The 24,869-nt window shown below is 31.5% G+C and overlaps 1 protein-coding gene, 1 long non-coding RNA gene and 2 pseudogenes across 2 annotated transcripts; 1 reads left to right on the top strand and 3 right to left on the bottom strand.

Annotated features, from left to right (window-relative positions):
• Nucleotides 1-43: 43 nt before the first annotated feature.
• LOC108814966 (uncharacterized) lies at nt 44-886 on the bottom strand (annotated as a pseudogene).
• Nucleotides 887-8,034: 7,148 nt separating this feature from the next.
• LOC108816163 (uncharacterized) lies at nt 8,035-9,105 on the bottom strand (annotated as a pseudogene).
• Nucleotides 9,106-13,533: 4,428 nt separating this feature from the next.
• LOC108816070 (uncharacterized) lies at nt 13,534-15,902 on the top strand. The gene is made up of 5 exons (XR_001943793.2): nt 13,534-13,975; nt 14,059-14,340; nt 14,431-14,556; nt 15,091-15,221; nt 15,558-15,902. It is a non-coding gene; the product is annotated as an uncharacterized LOC108816070 (long non-coding RNA).
• Nucleotides 15,903-19,720: 3,818 nt separating this feature from the next.
• LOC108814656 (40S ribosomal protein S26-3) lies at nt 19,721-21,243 on the bottom strand. Its single transcript, XM_018587267.2, has 5 exons — nt 21,116-21,243; nt 20,898-20,990; nt 20,723-20,807; nt 20,507-20,640; nt 19,721-19,956 (listed from the first exon to the last, which is right to left on the bottom strand). The coding sequence occupies exons 1-5, from the start codon at nt 21,116-21,118 to the stop codon at nt 19,879-19,881; spliced, it is 393 nt and encodes a 130-aa protein (XP_018442769.1). The 5' UTR covers nt 21,119-21,243; the 3' UTR covers nt 19,721-19,878.
• Nucleotides 21,244-24,869: the final 3,626 nt, after the last annotated feature.

Here is a 24,869-nt window from a genome sequence, read left to right as displayed (position 1 = left end):
TTCTTGGTTCTAGACAGTTTACAACACAAGCTTTATACCACGGTTGACAGAGACAAACTATATAGATATATACATCACAACAATACATTCAAACATCAAATCATTATAGCACACTTTCTGTTCAATGAGGCATAACCGCTCATTGAACGAATCAAGAACACAATAAATGAACATAATCTATCTTTGTTCGGTGTCGCCGATGGTGATAGATTTACCAGTGGATCCATGTCTAGGAACAGAGAAGAAAGCTCTCTTCATACTCCCCAGTGGAGAACTTAAACCTTTTCTTCCACCATTGGAGCAACACAGAGTTAAGGTCGGTGACGACCTAAACTCATGCTCTTTGTAACATGACTCGCTGGTTTTCTCAAAGAATGTGGTGACGAGGAAAACGAAGATGAAGAAGACGTAGACCCTGAGATGTAGTTGGTCGTCGTCTTGCTACTGTTACTGGTCTTCTTGAGGTCATGGAACAGAGACATGGACAGGATTCTAGTTAGTTTTGTTCTCACCTTGTTCTGTCTCTTTGGCGTCGACAAAACCCCTGATGAGGAGTAATAGGACGGAGGTGGCGTGAGCTGCGGAGGAAGAGAGAAATCGGAAAAGTGATCGTGTTTGGGTGTGCCTGGCCTTGACTCCCATATGAACGGTATGGAAGCTCTGCCATAGTAGAAAGATCTCTCTTCTTCTTGCTCCTCATCGACTGCAGAGTACTCCACGCCATCTCTCAACATTCCCGACAATTTTATACACTTCCTGTTTGTGTTATAATATCTTATGTGTTTGTGTCGGAAACAAGAAGTGCCAGATTCGAAGGTTGTCTATAGGTGGGTAGATCTCACACGAACACAATATTAAAGAGGGACAGACAGAGGAAGGGGTCTACTTGTAGAAGTCTTCTTTGCATGGTTGTAACTTGCAAGTGTTGATATTTATCCTTTTCTTTTTGTTCCTATATATTAATTTATTTTAGATTTTTTTCATAGGAAAGAATTCGTATGGATGAGCATATTACATGTAGAAACAATTACACCATGCTACTAAATGGTTAGATAATAAATGAAAGGTGGCCATCTTACTGATGGATGTTTCTGCATTATACTTAATGCTTTCCTTTTAACTAACATAGAGACGTTGCGATCACATCATTGATGCTTAGCACGTTTCAAAGATATATATGCAAAATCGACAGTTCCTCCGTTTCATATAAAGTATCATTGTAGAGACAAATTTTTTATATTAATTATCGTCGTAGATAAAAAATTTCGTTGTAAAATAAGCGTCTATTTTAGTACTTCAATACAAAATTTAATAATTTTATTCTCTAGTTTATTTTCTATTAATTAAAATGTAAGTAGATGTATTTGTAATGATGTTTTTATATAAAAAATTTGGAAAATTTAAATTGTTTCTTAATTTGTGTGTACAAATCTAAAATGACATTTAGAATATGTATTTTTTTTTAAACAGCGGAAATATATTATTATCTCGTATAGAATTGGCCTCTCTGTTAACATTGTTTTTGGTGTTCTTATCACCAATAATTATTGGACTAGCTAATGGTGTTCTTATCACCAATAATTATTGGACTAGCTAATCTATGCTTTTGAGCTATAGCAAGCATTAAGGCTTCATGCCTAATTACCTACAAATAGTTAAATTACCTCATGTGTCAGCAGTGGATAGTGCAAGTGTGTTGTGTATATGAATGATTGAATGTATATAATGAATCCCTATCTTCTCTATTAAAATAAAATAGAAGTATCATTTTTATCTACCATAAAAAAAGTTATAATAGATTTATTTCATTAATTACATAATATAACACAATAATCAATAAAAATATTAATAATAAATGAATTTTAACTTCAAATTTAAATTTTATTTTTAATTATAATAAAATATTTTGAGAAAAAATCTAACAAAATTTTACTCAAATTTTCAAATACTTTTTTATTAGATAATATTTTAATTAACTTTGTAATTAATATGTAATATATAAATTAATAATAATTAATTTTATTGTAAAACAAAAAAGTTCTATGCTACTTTTGATAAATTTATAATTATAGTATGTATTATATTAAAATAGAAGTATTATATAAATTAAATATGAAATGGGTATATTTAAAAATTTAAAATTATTTCATTTAAATAAATTATCATTTACCATTAAACGGATTAAACTTTGTTAACTATATAATATTTTTATACAAAAACAAAGTTCATAACATATGTTAAAATTTTGTTTCTACAGCTATATAGTTTTCAAAAATCATATGTTGAAAAAGATTCTTAATTTGATTATTTCAAAAGTATATATTAATAGTACCAAACTCGAAAATGTAATAACAATTAATAAAAAGGTAAAATACATAAAACAAATCACTATATATTAATAAATTAATAATAAACCTAAACAATAATATTTAATAGTTATATAATACATAACACTAAAATATAAATCATTTATTCAAATTTTTTTTGATAATATGCACTAATGTACGGGTTAAACTCTAGTGAGAATTAAGAGTGTCGATAATCGACTTGGTGTGACTAGTTGTAATCTAGTTCCTCTCATTCTTCTTTTTCTTTCTAGTTAAGCTAATTTGTCTCTAAATTAGATCTTTGTTGGAACTGCACGGTCTTACATATCATCTACAATTTTTTTTTGTTTGATAAGTATGTGAATTTCATTCTGGTCCCCGAAAATGTCCGTTGATCAAAAAAGTTGGGGACAAAATCTTCTTTCTTCGAACTTTTTGGCACGTATTGCCCTTATCTGGTATGTGCATATGATAGAAAGGATTTGCATCCCATTATGCTAAAATTAGCGAGTTGGTATCAACCCCACCCCAAAAAGGAATAATTAAAAGAGAATGAGGCACAAAAGCTAGTTTTAGTCTACTCCTATGGAACTAAGACTAAAGCTAAAGGAAACAACATATTAGACAACACATTTACTCTAATTGGCTAAGCTATGATGGTCGGATGAACCTGCAAAAAGAAAATAGATGTTAGCCATCGGAAGAAGATAGGCGGTGAGACTCAGAGTCTGTAAGGTGATCCTACTTAATTAGCTCAAAAACTCTACAGCTTTTTCATAATTATCTATAGTACGAATAGTAAGACCATATTTTAATGTTAACTGGTAAGTGCCAATAATAATTTTTTTGTCGGTTCTAAATTCACTGGAAGATACGAATAAAACAGTAGAAACGTGACCGATAGAAAGGTTGACGATGACTGGTTAGTCTGGTTTACGTGTTGCTAGACCGCTGGATGAAAGGAGAGGAAGATGGTTGAGATCACATAAAACTAATTAAGATTGCGATCGTATTCGTACGTGGTCCATCTGCTCCTACTAAGATTTGCTTTAATTCAATAGTGTGAAAACACAGTATTTTTTAATAATGAATGGCCGAAAAGTTAGAAAACTGTACGAGAATCTAGGTTGCATGGAAGCGGAAACGGATACGTGGAAATGAAACGTTTCGAAATGTGATTTAAAAAAGTTTAGAAATGGAAACTTTTGGAAACGTTTTTAAATATATATATATATATATATATATAAATGATTAACAATTATCTGTTTAGTCTATCTAAAAATATAAATCAACAAATAGCAATTTTATGTTAAGTATACAAAAATAAAGCAATTAATAGTTGGACATCGAAATCATATTTAAAATTTTAAATAACAGATATTCATACTTAAATATTAAATAATTTAACTCAAAATAAAGATACAAGTTACAAAATTTGTTTTTAAAAATTTTCTTCACGTTTTCAAAACAGAATTATAAGTTTCTATAGTGAAAACACAAGTTTCCATTGAGTTTCCAAAATTTGGTTTTTAAAAAACGAGTTTCTAATGAGTTCCGACGAATTTCCAAAAGATTTTGATTCTGAAACGTTATTGAAACGTTAAACATATTTTTATCCGAGTTTCCATGCAACTTAGATGAGAATGGTCCAGCTATTTATTCCACGCATGAGGATATTATGGATATTATGTCAACTTCCGGATATAATATCTTATTTGAATACAACCAATTTGAATACAACCAATAAAAAGGAATTGTTTAACAAGAAAATAAGCGTACACTTGAGTTCACGTTGTAGATTGGGCGACTATATGTAATTTTTTTTTGGATTTAGCTTTCGACTACATGTAAATTTCAAGAAAAATGAGACTGATTGCTGCAAGAAAAATGGAGAAGCCACTATAATTGCTGAAATGACCATTTCCATCGAGATAAACCACAGACGATTTTTGCTTCCCGGAGCCACCAAGGTCTCCCATAACACTTAAAGCACCGACGAAAGAAGACTTGTCCATTTGGATCCTGAGAAAACTAGAGAAAGCTAATGTTGATATTTATTAAATTTGGTCTAATCGACTATAAGGTGATAGGTCACTCTTTTATGAAATGTGGTATGCCGGTGTGATGTTATTATATATTACTCTAAGCCAATTTAGAAATACAAATTAGCTGATTGTTGGGGTCGTGGTTTTACTAAGGTGATTTTTGAAGGTGACAATAAGAAGATGATGGATATCCTCAATGCAAATCTTTTAAGCTTTGGAGTTCATAATTGGACTCGAGAAGTAAGATGGTGGAGTACAAAGTTTAAAGAAGTTGAAATTCAGATGGATAAAGCGATCTGGAAATGAAGTAGCAGATAAATTGGCAAAAGCTGTTATTATACCTAATAACGCCAGTTATGAATTTTATTATTATGTTCCTACTTTCATTACAGATGCTTTACATAAAGACTTTGTAAACTCGGCTTAATAATATAAGTTGATGTTTAATAATACAAATTAGCTTAAATTTTATAAAGTATTCTGAAAAATAAGTAGGATATGAAATGGTATTTAATTCTAAACTTAAGTTTTCAGAAACAATAGAATTCAATCGTCAACTGTTTATATAACAGTAAATTTAAAATATTAGAAATATAGTTTTTAACATTTTTTCCTACAAAAAATTTTCAAAAAATTAGTATAGTCAAATACTTTAATAATAGTCATTGAAAAACTTTGAAAAGCTTCTAACGTTTTTTGTGATAATATTACCTTTCGAAAATATTAAGTGAGGATTAGTAGGGGTTATTGGTTCTAGTATTTTAATGGATTTACAAATTTTTTTAGATTTATAAATCTTTGATAAATCCATGATTTTTAAATCAAACAAAATGGATTTAAGAATAATTTATATGTATTTCAAAATCAAAACAAGTGAACTGTTATAAATCAATCAATTAGATTTACCATTACGAGGAAAATGTTTGCATCAGGAGAAATTGTTCAGAACAAATTTTCTTTAGTTCGTGTTGGAAGGTGAGAAGATGACACTTACATACAAGAGAAATGCTCAAAACTTTGAAATATGCATTAAAACAGACAATTCAATCAAAAGTTGCAAAATTATAAAGAAAAAAACAATTACCATTACATAATGTCTGACGAGTAAATTCATAAGTTAATCATACAAAAATGCTAATTTGAGAAGAATGATCCAAGCCCTAACAACCAATTAAAAGAGAAAGAAAAGTAATAACCATGTATGGGGATTGAAAAAGTACTTTTGACCAATCGTTAGCAGAAAAAAAGATAATGATGAACAAGATACGTAACATTGATCAAGCATACAAGATAAAACTTGTCCAAACGTAAAAAAAAAAAGAAACACAAAAAACAACATTACAAATCCAAGTCAAAATAACAAGGTAGAACCCAATATTTGCTCCTTTGTATATTTACACTAAAAACATTTATCAATCCACTCAAATCCAATTCTAAATCAAATCCTTAAATAAATATATACTATTGAATAACACTTGATTTTAAAATTTATTTTAAAATCAAAGAACCAATAACAGTAGATTTGATTATGGATTTAAAAATCATAAAACCAATAACAGTAGATTTGAATATGGATTTAAAAATCATAGAACCAATAACAATAGATTTAGTTTGGATTTTCAAATCCACTAAAATACATAAACCAATAACACCTCAATGGTTAGTGTATTTTAATGGATTTGAAAATCCAAACTAAATCCAGTGTTATTGGATCTATGATTTTACAATTTGTATTAAAATCATGTGTTATTGGTTTAATGATTTATAAATTCTAATTCAAATCAAGTGTTATTCATTCATACGGATTTACTAAAATATTTGATTTCATAATGGATTTGAATGAATTTGTATGGATTTCTTTATTAAAAATATAAAGACTCAAATCCCTGGAAAAACCTACGGATTTGTAAATAATAATCCGAGAAAAATTGAAAATCTATTTTTTTCTTAGATTTATAAATACTACATGAATTTCTAAATCAGTCAAAATATATAAACCAATAACACATCCTAAGTGTTTCTATAGGATTTCCAACTTCTTCCAATAACGGAAAATCTTCAGTTACATAAAAATCATAACCGATTATTTATAAATGCATTCCTGTGTTCTCAAGGTATTGTAACTAAAGATACCTAACAAATATTTTTCTAATTACAAAACTACCAATTTTATTAATTTATTATCGAAAACCAAAAATCAAACCGAAACCAAACCAAAATAACCAAATTTGGAACCGAACTGAAGTTCAAATATAACCGAACGGTTCCTATATTTCTATAGCTAAAAAGTAAAAACCGAACAGAATCGAACAGAGAACCGAATGGGTATCCGAATATCCGAAATACAATTGATGTATCTAAAAATATTAATTATGTTTAGTATTAAAAGAATCAAATATTCTAAACATACTACTTGTACACCAAAACTATCTGAAAAAAACAAAATTCTCTAATATTTTTCATCTAAAATATTTTAATTTATCCAAATTATCTGAAAGAACCGGATTACCTGAATATTTTTTATCTAAAATATTAAAACTTATCCAAATTAACCGATTTATATTTGAAAGCCCCCGTATTTTTACCCTGAATAATCAAAAATTAACCAAAAAACAGAACTGAACTGTAACTGAATTGAAACCAAAAATCTATCGGTTATTAGTCGGTTCTTATAATTGTTACCCGAACAGACCCGAAAGCCAAAAAAAAAGAACGGACCCGAACCAAATTTCATAGATAACCGAACAGTTTATATATCTCTAAAACAAAAAAAAAAACGAAAACCAAAAGAACTGAAAACCGAATGCCCATAAACAATAAATTGGGTGGATTTTTATTTGGGCTGGCCTTGTGTGGTATTCTACTTAGTCATTTTTGTTGGGTCTAAACCGTGAATTCGAAGTTATTATTTTGAGATAATTATTCAATTAGAATAGAAAATATTTGTGATATGACTAGAATAGCATATTTCTTCTAAAATTTATTCAAATGTTGGTAAATCCCTAATAAATTACAATAAACACCTTTGGTTAGTTTTTTTAATTGTGAATATTTATAACTAAAAATAATTAAAATTATTAACAAATCCACACCACTAATAATTGTAATACACGTCACTAATAATCTCAACTAAGAATGTTTAATTTAAAACTTTCGTTGTTAAAAAAAAACTCATTGTCTTCTCCACAACCGTCTTCTCTACAAGCATTTTCTCTGAAATCGTCTTCTCTGCAATCATCCGAAATCATCTTCTCTGCAATCATTCGAAATCATCTTCTCCGGTATGTTTTGATACTTCACTTTGAGTTCTTCGAGTTTGTGGCTGAGTTCTATTTATGTTGTGGCTGAGTTAATTTTTTGTTGCAACTGATTTATATATGCAGTTGAGTTACTTCATGCCGATCTCCTGAAACCTAGTTATAAGCAGTTTTCGTTCCGAGGAGAAAAGACAAATACATTCCAAAAAATTAACTAATTTATCTATTGTTTGTAATGGATAAAGGACTGATGTAAATGACAACTATTTTATCTATGAAAGTGATGTGTGTTCATGTTGTAACGTCGCTATTACTATAGTATTTTTTCGTAGATACTTATAAACACTATGATGAAGCTAAGAGAGCCGTGAGACTCGCAGTGGAGATAAGCTGGAGAACTCGAGGTAGAGTTGTAATTAGTTTCTGGTGCCTTTTTGTTTCTCAAGATCCCAATAAACATGATTTTTGTTTTGGCATGTGTATTTAAATTTCTATAGGATACACAAAATTGCAAGAATAGTTTATCTAAGAAAAACAGAAACAAAACATTCATGTATATGATTTGGGAATAGATCATCAAGAGAATAGTCTGGTGAAGAAATTTCCAGAAGATTTGGAGGGTTTTGAAGACAGGAGACATGAGCATATCTCCCTGCCTTGTCCACTTGTCTTGCCTCACCCCTTGTGTCCTTTTTGCATATCTTACATGTTTTGTCCACCCATCCTTCCTCCACATATTCTCCATCCACTATAACATTTATATACACAACAATTTACAAGTTCAAATATTCATAACAAATAAAATCATTATCATGTAACGTTTCCAGATTATATAGTACTCTCGACTCTACCTTCAACATATGATTTAAAAAAGTCCTTGTATGTCCCTCCAATTTTTCTTCTCAACGCCCCATACTGCAATATTACGATTTAATATATATCAAATATAATTCGATGGTAATCCAGTAACTACCATAAGTAGATTTCTCATCGTACATGCTTAGAAGTTCCAAATTACATGGTTTAATAAGAAGAAAAAAAGTAATCTTAGTTGTGTCTAGTAAAAATTTGGATTTATTTCATGAGTAGTAATTATTATTACACCAAAAAGTTTGAAAGTGACGTGGTTTATAAAGAAGACCGACCTGTTCTTTACTCATCTTGCCACCAGATTTGGTGGCTTCACGGGCCTCATAGAGAAGCTCGGCGTCTTTCTCCGATCGAACCTGTGCAAAATCCAAAGCATCCGTTAGTCTGGTGAACAATGAAGTCTCATCTTCCCTCTTCTTCTCCTCGTCTTTCTCTTGCTTGGCCGACACCACGACCCATCTAAGGTTCCGGCTTAATCTATGCGAGGTTCTTGAGATCGGGACTTTAGTAGTGGAGATGAACCCACTGTTATGTTGAAGAGGCAGTGCTCTTAGACCCATATTTTAGTTTTCGTTCTAATTCCAAGTAAATGAGATTGCGTATTGTGGTATATTATATAGAAAACATACATGTGGTCTGTATGTGTAGGGGTTGAAATGGATAGGGGGCCACAAATGAACAATGGCTGTAATCAATGTGGTTACGTGGGAGTTTATTTGTCTGGTGATTTATGAGGCTTGGATTTTATTTCTTGTGTTTAATTATTTTGATAATACTTGTTGTACAATCATCTCTTTTTTGTGACTTACTGGGCCATAACAGAGATCGAACCCCAGGTGCCAGAGAGAATGGCGTGGTATGGTGACAATGGTGAATCTAGGAAATGTTTGTAGTGGGTGCATAACTTAAAAAAATATAAATAAAATGACAAAATTCAGATCAAACATGAGACAACAATGGGTGCACATAGCTGAGTCTTTATCAATTTATACTAAATTAAAAATTTGATATTTCTATGGGTGCATGTGCCCCCTTAGTTGTGGCCCTGCTTTCGCCAGGTAAGCAACTGCACTACAAGGCTCCCGTTGTACAATCTTCTGCATCAGTGAATTCCAGTCTTTTAAATATTAAAGTAAAATAATAATTAAAATAGGAGCGAAAGGAATAGAATCACTGAGGAAAAGATTATCAAAAAATTTGGACAGACCAAACTCCACATATCAATCGATTTTAAAATGAATACAAAATAACTAAATAAATAGATATGAATATTTTGATATAGACTCAAAAGTAATGATGTTGTTAGAGGTCCAACAGAATAATTACTATTCGGGATAAATGATTATTCTTTTTGTTAATAAATGATTTTTTTTGCACAAAAGTCGATTGAAATCAAGAGCTATAATGGTTTGTAATGGTATATCTGCGAAATAGTTACAACTCAAAAATGTTGTTGTTAACGATTGACTACACATTTGTAATGGTAATATCTGCATTAGGACCTGATGAAGGCATGCAACTCATTTAATCGTTTCAGAATTTTCTTTTGTATCCTTGATTTGTTCTCTAACTTGTGGCTCTCTTGTAGGTACCATTTTTATTGGTTTCTTGATTTTCTTGGTATAGTAGATCTCATCAGCTCATCATTAGTCATCACAATGGTTCTCTTTCAGGCACCCCTTTGAGTGGTTGTGGTGCAAGAAACATGACCGCCGAAACTTGTGTGATTTTGAGCAATGAGGTTATCAATGTGGAGTATAAATATTAAACCATTATTTGCTTACATGTGGAAACTAAGGTGCTCGCCGAAATTGAAACATTTTCTTTGACAGATTCTTTCTGGAACTCTTTCAGTAACTAAGAATTTGAAGATTAGGGGGATAAATTGTGATATATGATGTAACTTGGATAGAGCAGAGGAAGAAAGTATCATCCTTACTCTCTTTGAATGTCCTCCAGCATTATAAGTGTGGGCTCTCTCTATTATCCCATCTCTTCCAGGAAATTTTCCATCACCCGCTATCTTTACCAACATGGACTATCTTTTTTGGAGATTTCCTAAAAATTACGATTTTAGTTATTTTCCATGGATTATTTGGAATATCTGAAAAAATAGAAATGATAAGGTGTATAAAAATAAAAATGGGGATCCACAGGAAATTTTACGAACTGCAGTAATAGAAGGGATCTTATGGGCTGAGGCACAGGAACGATTACCCAGCAGCCAGGTGTTGTTACAACGTCTCTGGATTTACGTAGTCTCGGACGTGCTAGAATCTGTTATGTTGATGGTGTGTGGCGAGAGCAAGATAAATGGACGGGTCAAGGATGGTTCTGTCGAACCTTTGATTCAACTGAGAAGATGCTGGGCGCGATGAATTTCCGAAGAAGCTTGTCACCTTTACATGCTGAATGTGAAGCGTTGATTTGGGCTATGGAGTGCATGAAAACTTTGCAGTTCTCGGATGTAGTTTTTGCAACAGACTGTTCTCAATTGGTGAAGATGGTGTCTACATCTGTAGACTAACGAGCTTTTACTCACTACAAAAAAATATGTGTATTGTTACAAAAAAAATTAGTCACAATAAAAAGTATTCAGTCACAATATGATTATTGTTACGTATTTGTAACTGTTTATAAACGGTTACAATACGGACGTCACAAATCTCTTTGGTAACAAAAACCGTTACAAAATTGTGACTAACTTACATAGTAACTATTTCATCACAAGCTGTGACAAACACGAAAGTAATAAAATCATCACAATTACCAACTAATTATAACGTAATAAAATCGTGGGATTATGCGACTGCTATAACGTCTCAAGCTCGTCATTGATTATGACGGAATTTTAGTCTTAAATTGTTACAAAATAAGTATTCATAAATCGTCGCTAGCTTATCATAATTTATAACTATTTTCAGTATTAATTCTGGAAATGAATCGTATTTAGCATCTTATTTCACATCTCATGTATTTTAATCATTACCAATTTTTTGTTAGAAATTAGTCCTAATTAGTTAGGAATTATTCATCTCATGTTTGGCAAAATTCATTTCTAAGTGGAACAATAGTAACTAAAAGAATGTTAAAACTGTTATTTATTATGTATTACACGAAACATATAATTGTACAAAAAATATAATAACAAGAACAATAATTTAAAGATAAACTACAAAGTAAACAGAGAAGCGTTCAATCAGATGTTGCGAATGGATCGAGACGAACAGATCATATCAGATGAGAATAGCAATTATTCGGATATGGAGAATGGCTCGTAGCAGTGAAGGAGATTGACAGTGGGTCGCATGTCCGCGAAGGCAGATTGGATTAGAAAGGGATCTCGGTTGCTTCCTGTGCAAGAAATATCTAGGGTTCACCCTATATCTTTGCTCTTCTAGGTTAGTGGCACACTATGGCTATCCGACGAGCCCAGCTGCACAACGGTGATAATCTTCTTTTCCGGAATGTTGCGCAGTGGTAACTGTTAATGAAGATAACATATCTCTCCCTTAGGTACGAGACCAACAAAATTATGAGAAGAAGATGGAAGGAGTAAGAGATAACGAGAAAAAGATAGAAGACAGAGGAAAAGAAAGGAGGAGAAAGGTACCTCGTATGTTCTCAGTCATTGACGGCTAGGTATAGGATTCTTGGTTGAGGAAGATGCTTACATATTATATACACAGGTTTTTGAAATAAAATAGAAAAGGAAAATGGGCTTTGATGGCCCAATGAACAAAAAGTCACGTATGAATCCTTTATATTTAATTTTTTTGGTAAATCCATGAAAGAATTAAATACTTAATTTGGGAATCAAATACGATCTAAATATATTGTGGAAGTTCATCACTAGCGATCAAAATGAGTCATGTAGTCAGTTCTTTGTTTTTAAGCTTATAGTTACTTGTTAAGCGTAGATCATCTATCTTAATGAATATGGTTCCGTTTCTTCTTCCAACTCAAACAAGAGATATCTTTTTCAAAGAAAAAAACTGCAAGTTAACAGGCCGAAAAATTGGATTTCATGATCAAAATCATATAAAATAAAAGTAGCTTACAGAAAAAAAAAGTATGTTTAATAAAACCATAAATCATTAGCACAAGGTCTCCTTTCAAAAAAAAAAAACTAGAACTGGGTCTCCTTTTAATTGATGATCTTCCTAATGAACGTTAACCTAATTTATAATTATTATTTACAGAAAGAAAATAAAAAAAAATGTAATGTGGTTTGTATCTTAACTACGACATATTGTTGTAATAATTTTGGTACGATTTATGATAGCATAAAACAGTAAAATAGTATTGAAATTTTTGTTACATCGTTACATTACTAGTAATAACGAAAAATGTTGTCAAAAATACAGTCGCAATTATTATTATTACTAACTAGTGACTCATTATTAGTCACCTTTATAGTCGTAAATTGATACTCTATATAATGTCACGGTTTCGTAACCAATTTGCAACTAACTATGGTCACACTACAGTCACAAATGTTACCATAGCTATTTCTGTCACAATTTTGTATCAAATTGATACGAACTTTTACAACGTTTTATTCCGTAACACTATTGTAACGAAACTGCTACATTTTTGTGACACAAAAGTTTGGTTACAATATTGTATCTATAACGTCACATGATTGTGACGAATAATTTCGGTCTTAAACATTCGTCACAATAACTCTGTTTTTTTTGTAGTAACTACACATTTGGAGGAATTTCACTGCAGTAAGACTTTCTTCCCAACGTTCTCGATCGTACATATTCCAAGGACACAGAACACTTTGGCGGACAAGCTTGCACGGGGTGCGAGGAGTTCTCTTTCAGCTATGGTTTATGTCGACTCTTCCCCACCGGCTTGGCTTGCTGATCCGATAGGGAACTCTTAGTTTACTTATCTATTACACTACTAAAAGGGCAATACGAAGCTCTATGAAACTGTCCACGTCGTTTAATTAAATCCACCTATCAGAACATTTCATTTTGCCACCTCGTCTCTGCTTGGACGATTCTAAAAAAACTCGGGTCTCCTACACTTGGGCTCTTAATTTTCCTGAAATCAACTCTATGAGCCTCATGTACGACCCTTATGAAAAATACTTGACAAATCCTAATTACCTAAAATAATCGATCTACGATCAATCTCCGTTTCATCTTCTTTCAATCTCTGTTACCCATCCTCCTCTGCAATCAATCGTTTGCTTTAATTCCCTCTTTATTATTTCCTTTCACCTCCCTTTCTTTCTTATTTTTTCATAAACTCTTTCTTCTTAGCTTGCTTACACATCAAAACCAGAAAATCTCATCTCACTAAGCTCAACCGGAAAATCTCCTGTCGCTTTGTATTTCACATCTCACCAAGTCTATCTCGATCCGAGTTTACGATTCCGACTCATACATTTCTTGGAGGCGAAAAATGCAGCAAAGGAGGGAGCTCTATTGGACTGGATATTCTCATCACCGACGAACAGGTTTGTGTCTTTAACCAAAAAATTTCGACCCCTAGGAGAGTTAATCAATATTCTAAAACGCTGAATTATTTATGTCCCAACAGCGCACAGTGATGCCAGGGTTCATATCATCAAGCCGTTTTCAACGATACTTGAATTGCAGTATCGTACTTATTTTAACCAGAAAATAAAACCTTTCTTTCTTGAAGTTTTGTACCTCTTTAAGAAGAACTTCACTAGAGTTTCTATCTCTCTTTCTGAACACTTTGTTCTTGAAAACATGGCTTATGATAAGGCTGCGATAAGCTTTAATGGTAGGGAAACAGTAACCAAATTCGAGCTGAGTTCATACCAGAATGAGATTAACTCTGAGACCAGCAACCAAGGTAACGTAACATAATCTAGAATGTATACTTTCATAGTCAATCTATAAAACAGCTTCTGATTTTGTTTGTTGTTTTATTTCTTTAATTAAGGTGGCCATGACAAGCTTGATCTCAGCTTGGGAATGTCACTTTCCCCCGGGAATGCGTCAAAGCAAAACGGAAGGCTCTTTCATTACCCTTAATACTTATGAGATTCATCGTGGAGTTGGTTTAACGGTAATTTCTCAACACCAATATCTGAAAATGGTTTAGAAAAGGTTTCTTTGAATTATTATTGTTTCTTTATAGTATTATGATTCCGTAAATGACTTCTCTTGCGTTGGTTTGTGTTAAGTTTTGATATCAATTTTGTGATTTTATATATTTTTTACAGCAATTTTGTGATTTTTTTCATCTACGATAAAGGTTAACAGAAGATGCATACTTTAGCTATCTTTCCTTTGTTTAGAGTTAGATTTTTTTTTGTATGGAGTGTGAATTTATTTATTTAATTTGAAACCAATAAGTCCAACTAATCTGTGCTTTAGCTCATCTTACTCTTTTTCTTTTTTTTTTTTCTTTCTGAGCTATTACTTTAGTTGCTTGCATAAATTGTTCTATAAATCGTTTCCCTAATGTAATTGTGCATTGTCTCAACACTTTCAAACACGTGATGAAAGAATTAGCTATCTATGAACTCAGTAGGTTTGATTGTAACTTTTGTTACTTTTCAAAGGCGGAGCATTGCGCTGATGCATAAATGATCTACAGGTTTTTGGAGGTTAATGACACTGGAAAAACACATGCTTCGTACTATATATATATATATAGGTTATGCTTTTCACATGGAGTTTAAGTAAGGTGGAAAACGCCACTGAGATCTTTAATCTCAGAATATCTAGGTAATGTTCTTTGTCATGGTCATCGTAGTTTCACAGTCAGCTGTTGTCACATGGCATGATTTAAAAGTGTTAAACTTTGTACAAAAAAACTATCTTATTTTGCAACTCACTATTAATCAGTTGCGCCAATACCAGCAGAGAAATTGAGAATGAGAGTTGGAATATTTTAGCACCTAAGGATCATATTAGTTTTCAAAGCTAGAATCATGCAAAAAATGAGTCGTAACAGACAAATTGATCAGCTTAAAGGATCACTTCTCCATTTATCTTCCCATAATGTTTTGATTAATCTTTAGCTTGCTATCTTATTTTATAAGTTGATTCTTTTGTTGTCAGGTTGTAATTAGCAGCTTAGCCACAAACAAATTGATCACCTTAAAGGATCACTTCTCCATTTAGCTTAACGTTGGACATCTTGATCCTGATGGTATCTACACTGGCCAGTTCGCCACACTCCCCTCTGCGTATTTGTCTGTGCCCAGATTTGTCATAGTTCTCAACTAATCTACGTTAGATTTACTTTTTCATCATCTCAGATCTTAGTTTAGTCTTCCATAATTGTATTTTTAGCAAAAAGTACGATTGTGTTGGTCTTTCAACGTTTTCATTCTTATGAAACATAACGATGATACTAAAAATGTTTGTTTAAGTAGTTGTTTCTAAATAATTATTTCTATAAAACAGTGGTGGATATGAAACTATTTTACTAAATGCTATTCAGGTTCCACCGTCTCACTCATCAGCCTAATTTGTCTAGGTCGCTACCATACGCGAAAACTGAGGATCTAGGACTACATATGTTTCCTTTAACGGCTGTTGTTTTCTACAACCTGAACTAAGAAAAGTTTATTTTATCTGACACATTAATAACCTACTTGATGAAGTTTTTTAAATCCAGTTTTTTTAAAAAGAATTTTCTCTACATATACTCCATTACATGCTTTCAATATAAAAATCAGTGAAATGGATCCATTGGAGAAGAAACATACAAAATATATGTTGCAAAATATTACAATGATGCTGGGTATTTTTTCTGATTTTCATTCTTGCATGGCAAAGAAAATAATGAAATAATTCTACGACTCACACTTCACACTGTGATTTCAACTATTCTTAATTCCACCACTTTCTTAAGGCAAATAAAAACGAATCGATATAGACACTCGAGTTATATAATGAAAATCCAAGGACCAATGCAAAATAGATATAATTTTCAATAGCTTAAATAAAAAGTTATCTTTTGTTGACAAATGGAGATTTCAAAAGTTTAAATTAGTAGCCAATTTAAAAGTAGTTTTCATAACAATCTAAATCAAAATAGTTTTCATAACAACCTAAAAATAAAAGAATGATTAGCTCATAATAAGAAATTTTGAGTTCTGATTATCTTAAATTTGTTGGACAGAAATAAGTTTTTTTTATATTATCTGAGGATTTTTGTTTCTATAATCGATACCATTATACATATACATTCAAATATAAATGCTAAAAGAATTTACTAAATTAAAATTGCAAAACAACCCGGGCGTAGCCCGGGAATAGTTCTAGTTGTTGTAAAAAAAAAAAGGTTATCAATGTAAACCAAGGGGAACTTCTGTCTTTGTTGACATGCTATATATATTAACTCAAGTCGCAGCTTGGTGTTCAAGAAAGGAAAATTCAAGCCAATGGAGAACATGATTGTCAACATGTATGAATTGAGAGCCCAGGTTTATCAAACTCGTATAGAAAAGCAGAACACACACAGACTTGTGGACTCAAATTTGTGATGGCTGTTTTATTCCAGATGTGAACAGGGCATGTCTGGTGATCGTATCGTAGTTGCTAGGTCTGGGCATTCGGGGTCCCAATCAAATTTCGTTTTTGTCCAATCGGATCTCGGTTTTCCGAGTTCATTAAAATCAGCTACATTCGGATTATATGAAAGTTCGGTTCTGGACCGGTTCGGTTTCTATCAAGTTCGAATCAAGATTAGTAAATCTTCAGAGAACCAGTACAACCCAATATATTTTTGGGTTCGGTCTCAATCGGTTCTTCGGTTTAAAAGTATAATTTTGTAAATAAAATATAAGTAAAATAGATTCAAAAATAAGAAAGGAACATCAAAAGTAATCATTCAAAATAAAGCGAAATGTAAATATAGTTATTGATAGAAATAAAACCAAATAAATGAAAGCATAAAACGAAAACCAAATTATCATGAAATAAGAAACATTATTCAATAAAATAAAACTGTCGCCTTCAATAATCAACCTTCAATCATCAAATGCTGAGCCGGAAACTCTGAAACAGAAAACCTAATGACAAAAAAATTAGACATACAGTAAAGAAGATAATAAACAGAAACTACAGTTCGAGAAACACAAACATTTCTCAAGTCGATCTAACCAAAATCTATATTAAGCAAAGTACTAATGTTAAACACAAGCATTAATATTAACCAAATACCAAAATATATATTAAGCTAGTATTTGAGTTAATTATTCATGTAATAAATAATTATTTTAGATGTTCAATAATATCTTAATATATTTTGGATACATATTATGAATTGAAATCATGTTTGACACAAGTAATTTTTGGATTTTGAATCTTTTCGGGTTCAATTGGATATCCATTTAAGTTCGCATCCGGTTTGGATAATTTCCATAACCCAAAATACCATGAAACAAAATCTATTATGTATTTATGTTGGGTTCGGATCGGTTTGGATTCATATTTATCACATTGGATTCAGTTTATTTACCCAACCCTAGTAGTTGCTATCTGTAACCATCGTTCAACCATTACAGCACCATTACCACTAACAGAGAAGATTCGCTCTCGTATAACTACTTGGACGAGTCGGTTCCTGTCCTATGCTGGTAGACTGCAATTGATAAGGTCAGAAATAATGAGCATTGTGAACTTCTGGGCTTCTGGGTATCGACTTCCAGGGCAGTGTATCAAAGAAATAGAACAACTCTGTTCTGCTTTTCTTTGGTCAGGTCCGGAGCTCAAAACTACAGGAGCTAAAGCTTCTTGGAATGTGGTATGCACGAGTAAGGAGGAAGGAGGTCTTGGCATACGATCGCTGAAAGAGATTAATAAGGTGTACGGTTTAAAGCTCATTTGGAAAATGCTATCTGGAAACTCATTATGGAGTCAGTGGGTTAAGCTGAACTCGACGAAGAAGAAATGCTTTTGGGAGTTGAGTAGTAAGAGCCAGAAAGGCTCATGGAAGTGGAAAAAGATTTTGAAGCTACGAAACATTGCGAATTTTTTTCATAAAAAGGCAGTTGGTAACGGGAAGAACATCTCCTTATGGTTTGAAAACTAGTTTGATAAGGGAGTTTTATCAGAATTTTTGGGAGAGAGGGGTATCATTGATCTAGGCATCAGAAGAGAAGCCACAGTTGAGGAAGCTCTGCTAAACCAAAGAAGGAGGAGAAGGCACAGAGCCACCATTCTCACCGAGATCGAGGAAGAAATGGATGTGCTACGAGAGAAGCTAAACAGAGAAGTTATTGGTGAGAATTTGGATCTCTGGAGATGCAGAACTGGCTTAAAAATTAGTTCTCTACTAAAGCAACTTGGTATCTACTTAGAGAGGAAAAGCCGCAGTGTGTGTGGACCAAGGGGGTCTGGTTCAAGAAAACAACCCCAAAATTCTCGTTTATTGCTTGGATTGCGATGCTGGATAGGTTCAGTACTATGGACAGAGTGTCTAGGTGGAGCATTGGAGTTGATGAGACATGTGTGCTCTGCAAAAATGCAGCTGAGACAAAAGATCATTTATTTTTTAAATGCTTTTTGCCTTCACAGATTTGAAAGGAAATTTTTCATCGGATTCTAAGGCTCATAAACGACAACTTGGAGTGTGCTTCAGGCGATTTTTTCTGATCAGAGGCTGGAGGCGAAAATACTCTATTGTATCAGATATGCATTTCAGTGTGCCATCCACTTTATATGGAGAGAACGGAACAAGAGGAGGGCATGAGAAGAGCCAACTACAATGAGAGTTCTGGCGAGATTTATTGACAAAAGTATAAGGAACAAGCTGAGTTTAATAACTGACTTGGGAGGGAAGTTTGCGGGTATTTCTAGCTTACTGGTTTGGAAGTCAAGACAGGAGATAGAAAGTAGACAATAGTTTTCATTTGCAAAAAAGCACTTGATGTAAAACAGTTTTTTGGTGAATATAGTTTAACATTCATTTAAAGAAAAAAAAATGTGCCATTACCGTCCCCGCACTAGATTTGTGCCAGCAATAGCATGAAGATAAAATAGACAATGTGGCTCTCTTTTGATGCTCAAGTAGACTCAGATATGTACGTTCTCTCACTCTTGATGGTTAATGGTTTATATTATATATGCTAATCAGCTCAACCTTTTTTCATAAGAAGTTAAGAATATCAGTATCATACTATCATTTAAAGTCGATTGAATCGGTGGTTGGTCACTCAATACTTCTATTGCAAGAATTGATTTGCGAGAACAAAAAAAGAAGAAACGCCAAATGTCAAAACAAACTGATAAATAGTCTCCAAGCATTCAAAGGTAGACATGACGAAATTATCTTTAAACCAAATGTAGAAAGCATCTTCAAAAATTCTAGACAACCCTGAGACTGAAACTAGAATATAAAGATTTTTGAGTTGCCAGCTTCTTGCAGTCTTTAAGCACGAGCAGCAGCAGGGGCACCACCAGCAGGGCGAGCGGCCTGTCCAGGTTGTCCAGGCTTGGGAGCATCCTCCTGAAAAATTTATCATTGTGTCAAACCATGAAGTGATAGGCTTTAACAACACATTCATATACAATGTAAAGTTTTTGCAGAAAGGTCAAGGACAGATTGAACCAAACTGGTGGCAATAAGACAGTGCCAGTGCTCACATTATTATCAAAACTAGTAGCAATTACTATTCAGTTAATGTTATAGTAATCGCAACTAAAAATCATACTTCAAATGAATTCTACTTTCTAACCATAACTAAAAAAAAAAGTAAAGCAGACCCATTTGAATCAAAAGAGTGATTAAGCATAACTAATTGCCTCAAGTAACAAGCAAAGCACAATACACAATCAAAGGAAGAAACTTTGAAAAATCAAAAACAAATTGAAACAACTGTAATCCTAAGATAGTGTAGAGTATAGACTCCAATATAATTCTCAAGATATATCAAAGAAGATATAATTTTTTATTCATCAACAATGTTCTACTTCACGGCAACGTCATTTTTTATTCAGTAACACTGTATCTAAAGACGGTTAAGATAAACTGAGTAGTAACAGTATAAAGTGAGTACCTTGCGTCTGACAAAACGTGGAGGTGGGGTACGAACCCTACGGTTGGTGCGGGAACGGACTCTCACGACGTGAGAGTGGATAGCACATGAGACACAGTACTGCGTCTTGGCATACAACTTCGGGAGAGTGTAACCTACAAAATCACCAAACAAACTACATTATCAAAGACAATCTAATCACACACAAGTATTAACGAGAATGATTCAACAGCATACCATCGTAGACACTGGCTTCTTGAACATCTCTGATGGCAGCTTGTTCAACGATGTTCCTGACGATGAACCTCTTGATCGCCTTATCCTATAACAACAGGAGGAAACCGAATCAGATCAAACTTTTCAGACAAATCTAGCTATCGGACATTGATTAAGAGGAGATATGAACACAGACCTTGGGACAGCATTTCCCGCAGTTGGAGCACCTGATGGGGTTCACATGACCACGGTTGTGCTTGTTCCTTCCACCGTTCCTGCGCTTGAAAGTCTGCAAAAGATTTAAAAAGAAAAAAAAAATCACTGATTCAATACACGAGTCTTTTGTATTCGTATCAGCGAGATGTGATGGTATCTTCTTTGACAACAGATCTATGAAAGAACGGGAAGACTTGCCATGTTGCAGTGTGGAGAGTTAGAACAAAGCCTATTCGCGTTTCTTTTTCGTTGCGGCGACAGGGGAGGTAAGGACTAGACCTAAATATATGCGCAGTCTTAGCCGTTTAGGGTTTTATTTGGGTGGGTTTTCTTAAATCTTTGGGTCTGTTTCTTAACTATTTGGGCCTTCAGTATAAGCCCAGATCTGACTCAAAGTTTATGAGGTGTAAACAATTTAAATGTTTACTAGATTTTGATCCGCGCTTCGAAAGCGCGGATATTATTTTTCATTTTTATGAAATATATTATTTGTTTGTAATTATTGAATTTATTTATTTTAATAAAAAATTTCTTTATAATAAATTCGACACATAGAATGTCTCTGGTAAACTATGTATTTCTCTAGTTTTGTTTTATTCGCACTTCAATCAACATATTTATTTGGCTTGTTGTTAGAATAAATGATTATAGACTTTGATCTGTGCACCTCCGCGGATGTATATTTTAAAAAATATGATGATATTTGTTTTTCATGTAATTATTAGGGTTTGACAAAATGAATCCGAGGAACAGAACTGATACCAATTCGTAAATATAGTACCAAACTTGAATATAAATTGATTAAATATTCGAATTATTCAAAATTTTGTTAGTTAGAGAACCGAATCGGATCCGAACCGAAGTATTCGTGTACCTGAATTTATCTAAAAATAGATTTATATACTTATATATTAATTATTTTTATATTTAACGTATATAAAACATCAAGAATGATACTTTTAAATTGGTTTAAAATACTTGAAAATATATATAGATAGTCAAAAACAAATATCTGAAATAGTTAAAGTATACTCAAATCACCAAAAATACTTAAAATAATTATTGATTTCGTATCCAAAATTTTAAATCAAACCAATTGATATGTTAAGCTTAGGTATTCTGACATATGTTATTTAAATTTATAGGTAATATATTACTTTATTTATAGATTTTGAGAAATTTTAAATATATAGTGATTTAAAACTTTAAAAATAATTTAAATAGGTTATCCAAACTCAAACCAAACCCGCAAAGATCCGAATCAAGCTCAAACAAAAATTTAGAAACATCCTAATAGGAATGAAATCTTTGACCTCGAAAACCCGAAATGCAAACCGATCAGAACCAAACCCGTATGGATGTCTGAAAACCCATCCTTAGTCATTATTATATATCGTATAATTTCATCATATAATTAATCGTATTTTATATGTACATCATATAAGTAATGATATAATTAAAAGTATTTAATATGTATCATCATATAAATAATTACATATATTATATTTTAAAAACTTAATATGAAATACAAAAATCATAATTTGGGTTGGTATTTCAAATTGGGCTTTGTATTGTATTTTTCTTATATATATTGACAACATTCTTTTATAATGAATTTAATAACTTAAGCCCATTACTTTTTCTATTTAATACTATTATCTTTGTTTCCAAACAAAATTATTTTTTTTTAAAAGACTACAATCCATGTTTCCAAACACACCAAATATTTTTAATACTCTTATCCAAGTATCCAAACACACCGAAATTGTACTTCAGCTTTAATAAGATAGATTTATAACGTGATTAATAATTTAACTAGATTTTATCCGCGCTTCAAAAGCGCGTGTTTTTCTTTCGGTAATAAATTTTTTTGTGAATTATTATTTTAGAATTGTTTTATATTATTATGTTCTAAATTCATATTATATCGAGGAAGGAAATTGTTTAAAATTATATAATTTATCAATTAATTATTTATATGTGAACTCTTATGTAATTATGTCTGAACATTTTATCGGACCCAGAAAACCAAACCAAAATTGACCTGTTAATGTAAGCATGGTTTGGGTCTGGATCCATGACAAAGTAGATATTAGATTATTACTTTTTGATCCATGGATCTCTGTTCGAGTCTGGGTCTTATCAAAGACTCAATTGGATCCAAAGTATCTGAAATGTTTATATTAGATATATTAAGTATTTTAGATATGATTTTGATTACAAATATTTTTAAAGGTTTGGATTTACATTTTCGATTATAATTTCGTGTTTCGGATAAAATTCCAGATTTCTGACAATATATTTTGGCTATTCAGAAAAAAATTGGGTTTTTTTTAGTTATTCGTGTCAGAGTTTAAGTAAAATTTATGGTCTTTTTGGATATTTGAATATTTTTGGATATTTTTTTATTTTTGAATCGTTTTGTATTTCTGTATTTTGGGGTTTTTTGGTACTTCAATTCTTTTCGAGTCCTAAATCCCTAAGCCAATTTGGACTCGTTAGGCATCCAATATTATAGGTATTTTTATAGATATTTGAATTATGGACACAAATTGATCTGAACTCGAAAAAAACGACGTAGACACAAACCAAAAAAATTTCAAATACCTAATTCTATCCAAATATTGAGGATTCGAGGAACCCAAACCCGAAAGGATCTGATCCGTACACGATCCGTACCCGATCCGAAAACCCGAATGCCTAAACATATTCTCTCAATTTTATTTCGTGTGCATTTTATGAAAGCTACATTTGTCAAACTCATGAGGATAAAATTGTAAATGAGGGGTAAGATTGTATTATTCTTATTCTGATTTAAAAACGTGGACTCCATTTTTATTCAATGATTTCACTAATTTAATTATTTTATAACTTATTCCTATCAATACTCTATAGATCTAAGTTATACTAGATTTTGACCCGCTCGACCGAGCGGGTATCAGTTTTCATTTTTTTCTTTGTTTATATTAAATACTATACATGGTTTGTACTAATATAATATATTTAAAAATAACAATGTTCTTAACTACATCGAATAATTTTTTTACGTTCTACAGTAAATTATATGACCAATATTTATTGGACATCATATAAACAAATCAAACATTTGTATAATTAGATTTATGTATAAAATATTTAGAAAATAAATTTCTGAACTAAAAGTAAAAAACATATACAAATATGAGTTAGTATGATATTAAAAATTGATACATTAGTTATAACATTTATAAGAAAATAAAAATATTATAGACAATTTTTCCATAGAATATTTAATTTATATAGTTGTATCAATAGTTTTCAAAATAGAGAAGATGTATGCACTGTGAAAATATTTTAAATCACGTTAGAAAAGTTTCCGAAAAATAGATTTTTTTTTTGAAAATTTTAATTAGTTAAAAAAGCTAGGAATGTGATCTAAATTTGTAATAAGTATTTATCTGTATAAGTGATAATATATATTTTTCAAAATTTATCCGATTATTGTTTATATGACATTTTGAAACAAAATAATTTATAATTTATATTGAGTAATTTTATTTTGTTTTACAACCCATCAATTGTATAATCCATACTTTTAGAATATGACCCAATATATTCGTACAAATATATTTTTTATGGATCAAAATTTATGATAATGTATGATAAAATTGTTGGATATATTGTATAAAATATATGGTGTTATATATTTTATATTTTCAACATTTATCATACTGAACTTACATTGTGGTATTATTTATATGAAAAATATATGTGACATAATATATTTATATATTATATAAATGATTATTGTAATGTGACTTTTATTTTTATTTATTACTAATAATAATAAAATTATAATTACATATTTAAAAAATAATATTTTTTATTAAATATTTATAGTTATGTTTATTAATTATTTCCAACACACACACACATATATAAAAAAATAGGAAAAAAACATTGAACAATATAA

Source organism: Raphanus sativus, chromosome 7 (assembly GCF_000801105.2).
Source record: "Raphanus sativus cultivar WK10039 chromosome 7, ASM80110v3, whole genome shotgun sequence".
Lineage (NCBI taxonomy): Eukaryota > Viridiplantae > Streptophyta > Magnoliopsida > Brassicales > Brassicaceae > Raphanus > Raphanus sativus.
Note: the sequence above shows the minus strand (reverse complement) of the source record. Positions and strands in the feature narration are given on the sequence as shown.

What these genes read in the sequence shown, in the direction of transcription:
- LOC108814656 (XM_018587267.2), bottom strand. An exon ending in GCGGGAAATGCTGTCCCAAG is followed by an intron (nt 20,808 to 20,897) that starts GTCTGTGTTCAT and finishes CTGTTGTTATAG; the next exon opens with GATAAGGCGATCAAGAGGTT. An exon ending in CACGTTTTGTCAGACGCAAG is followed by an intron (nt 19,957 to 20,506) that starts GTACTCACTTTA and finishes TAAATTTTTCAG; the next exon opens with GAGGATGCTCCCAAGCCTGG.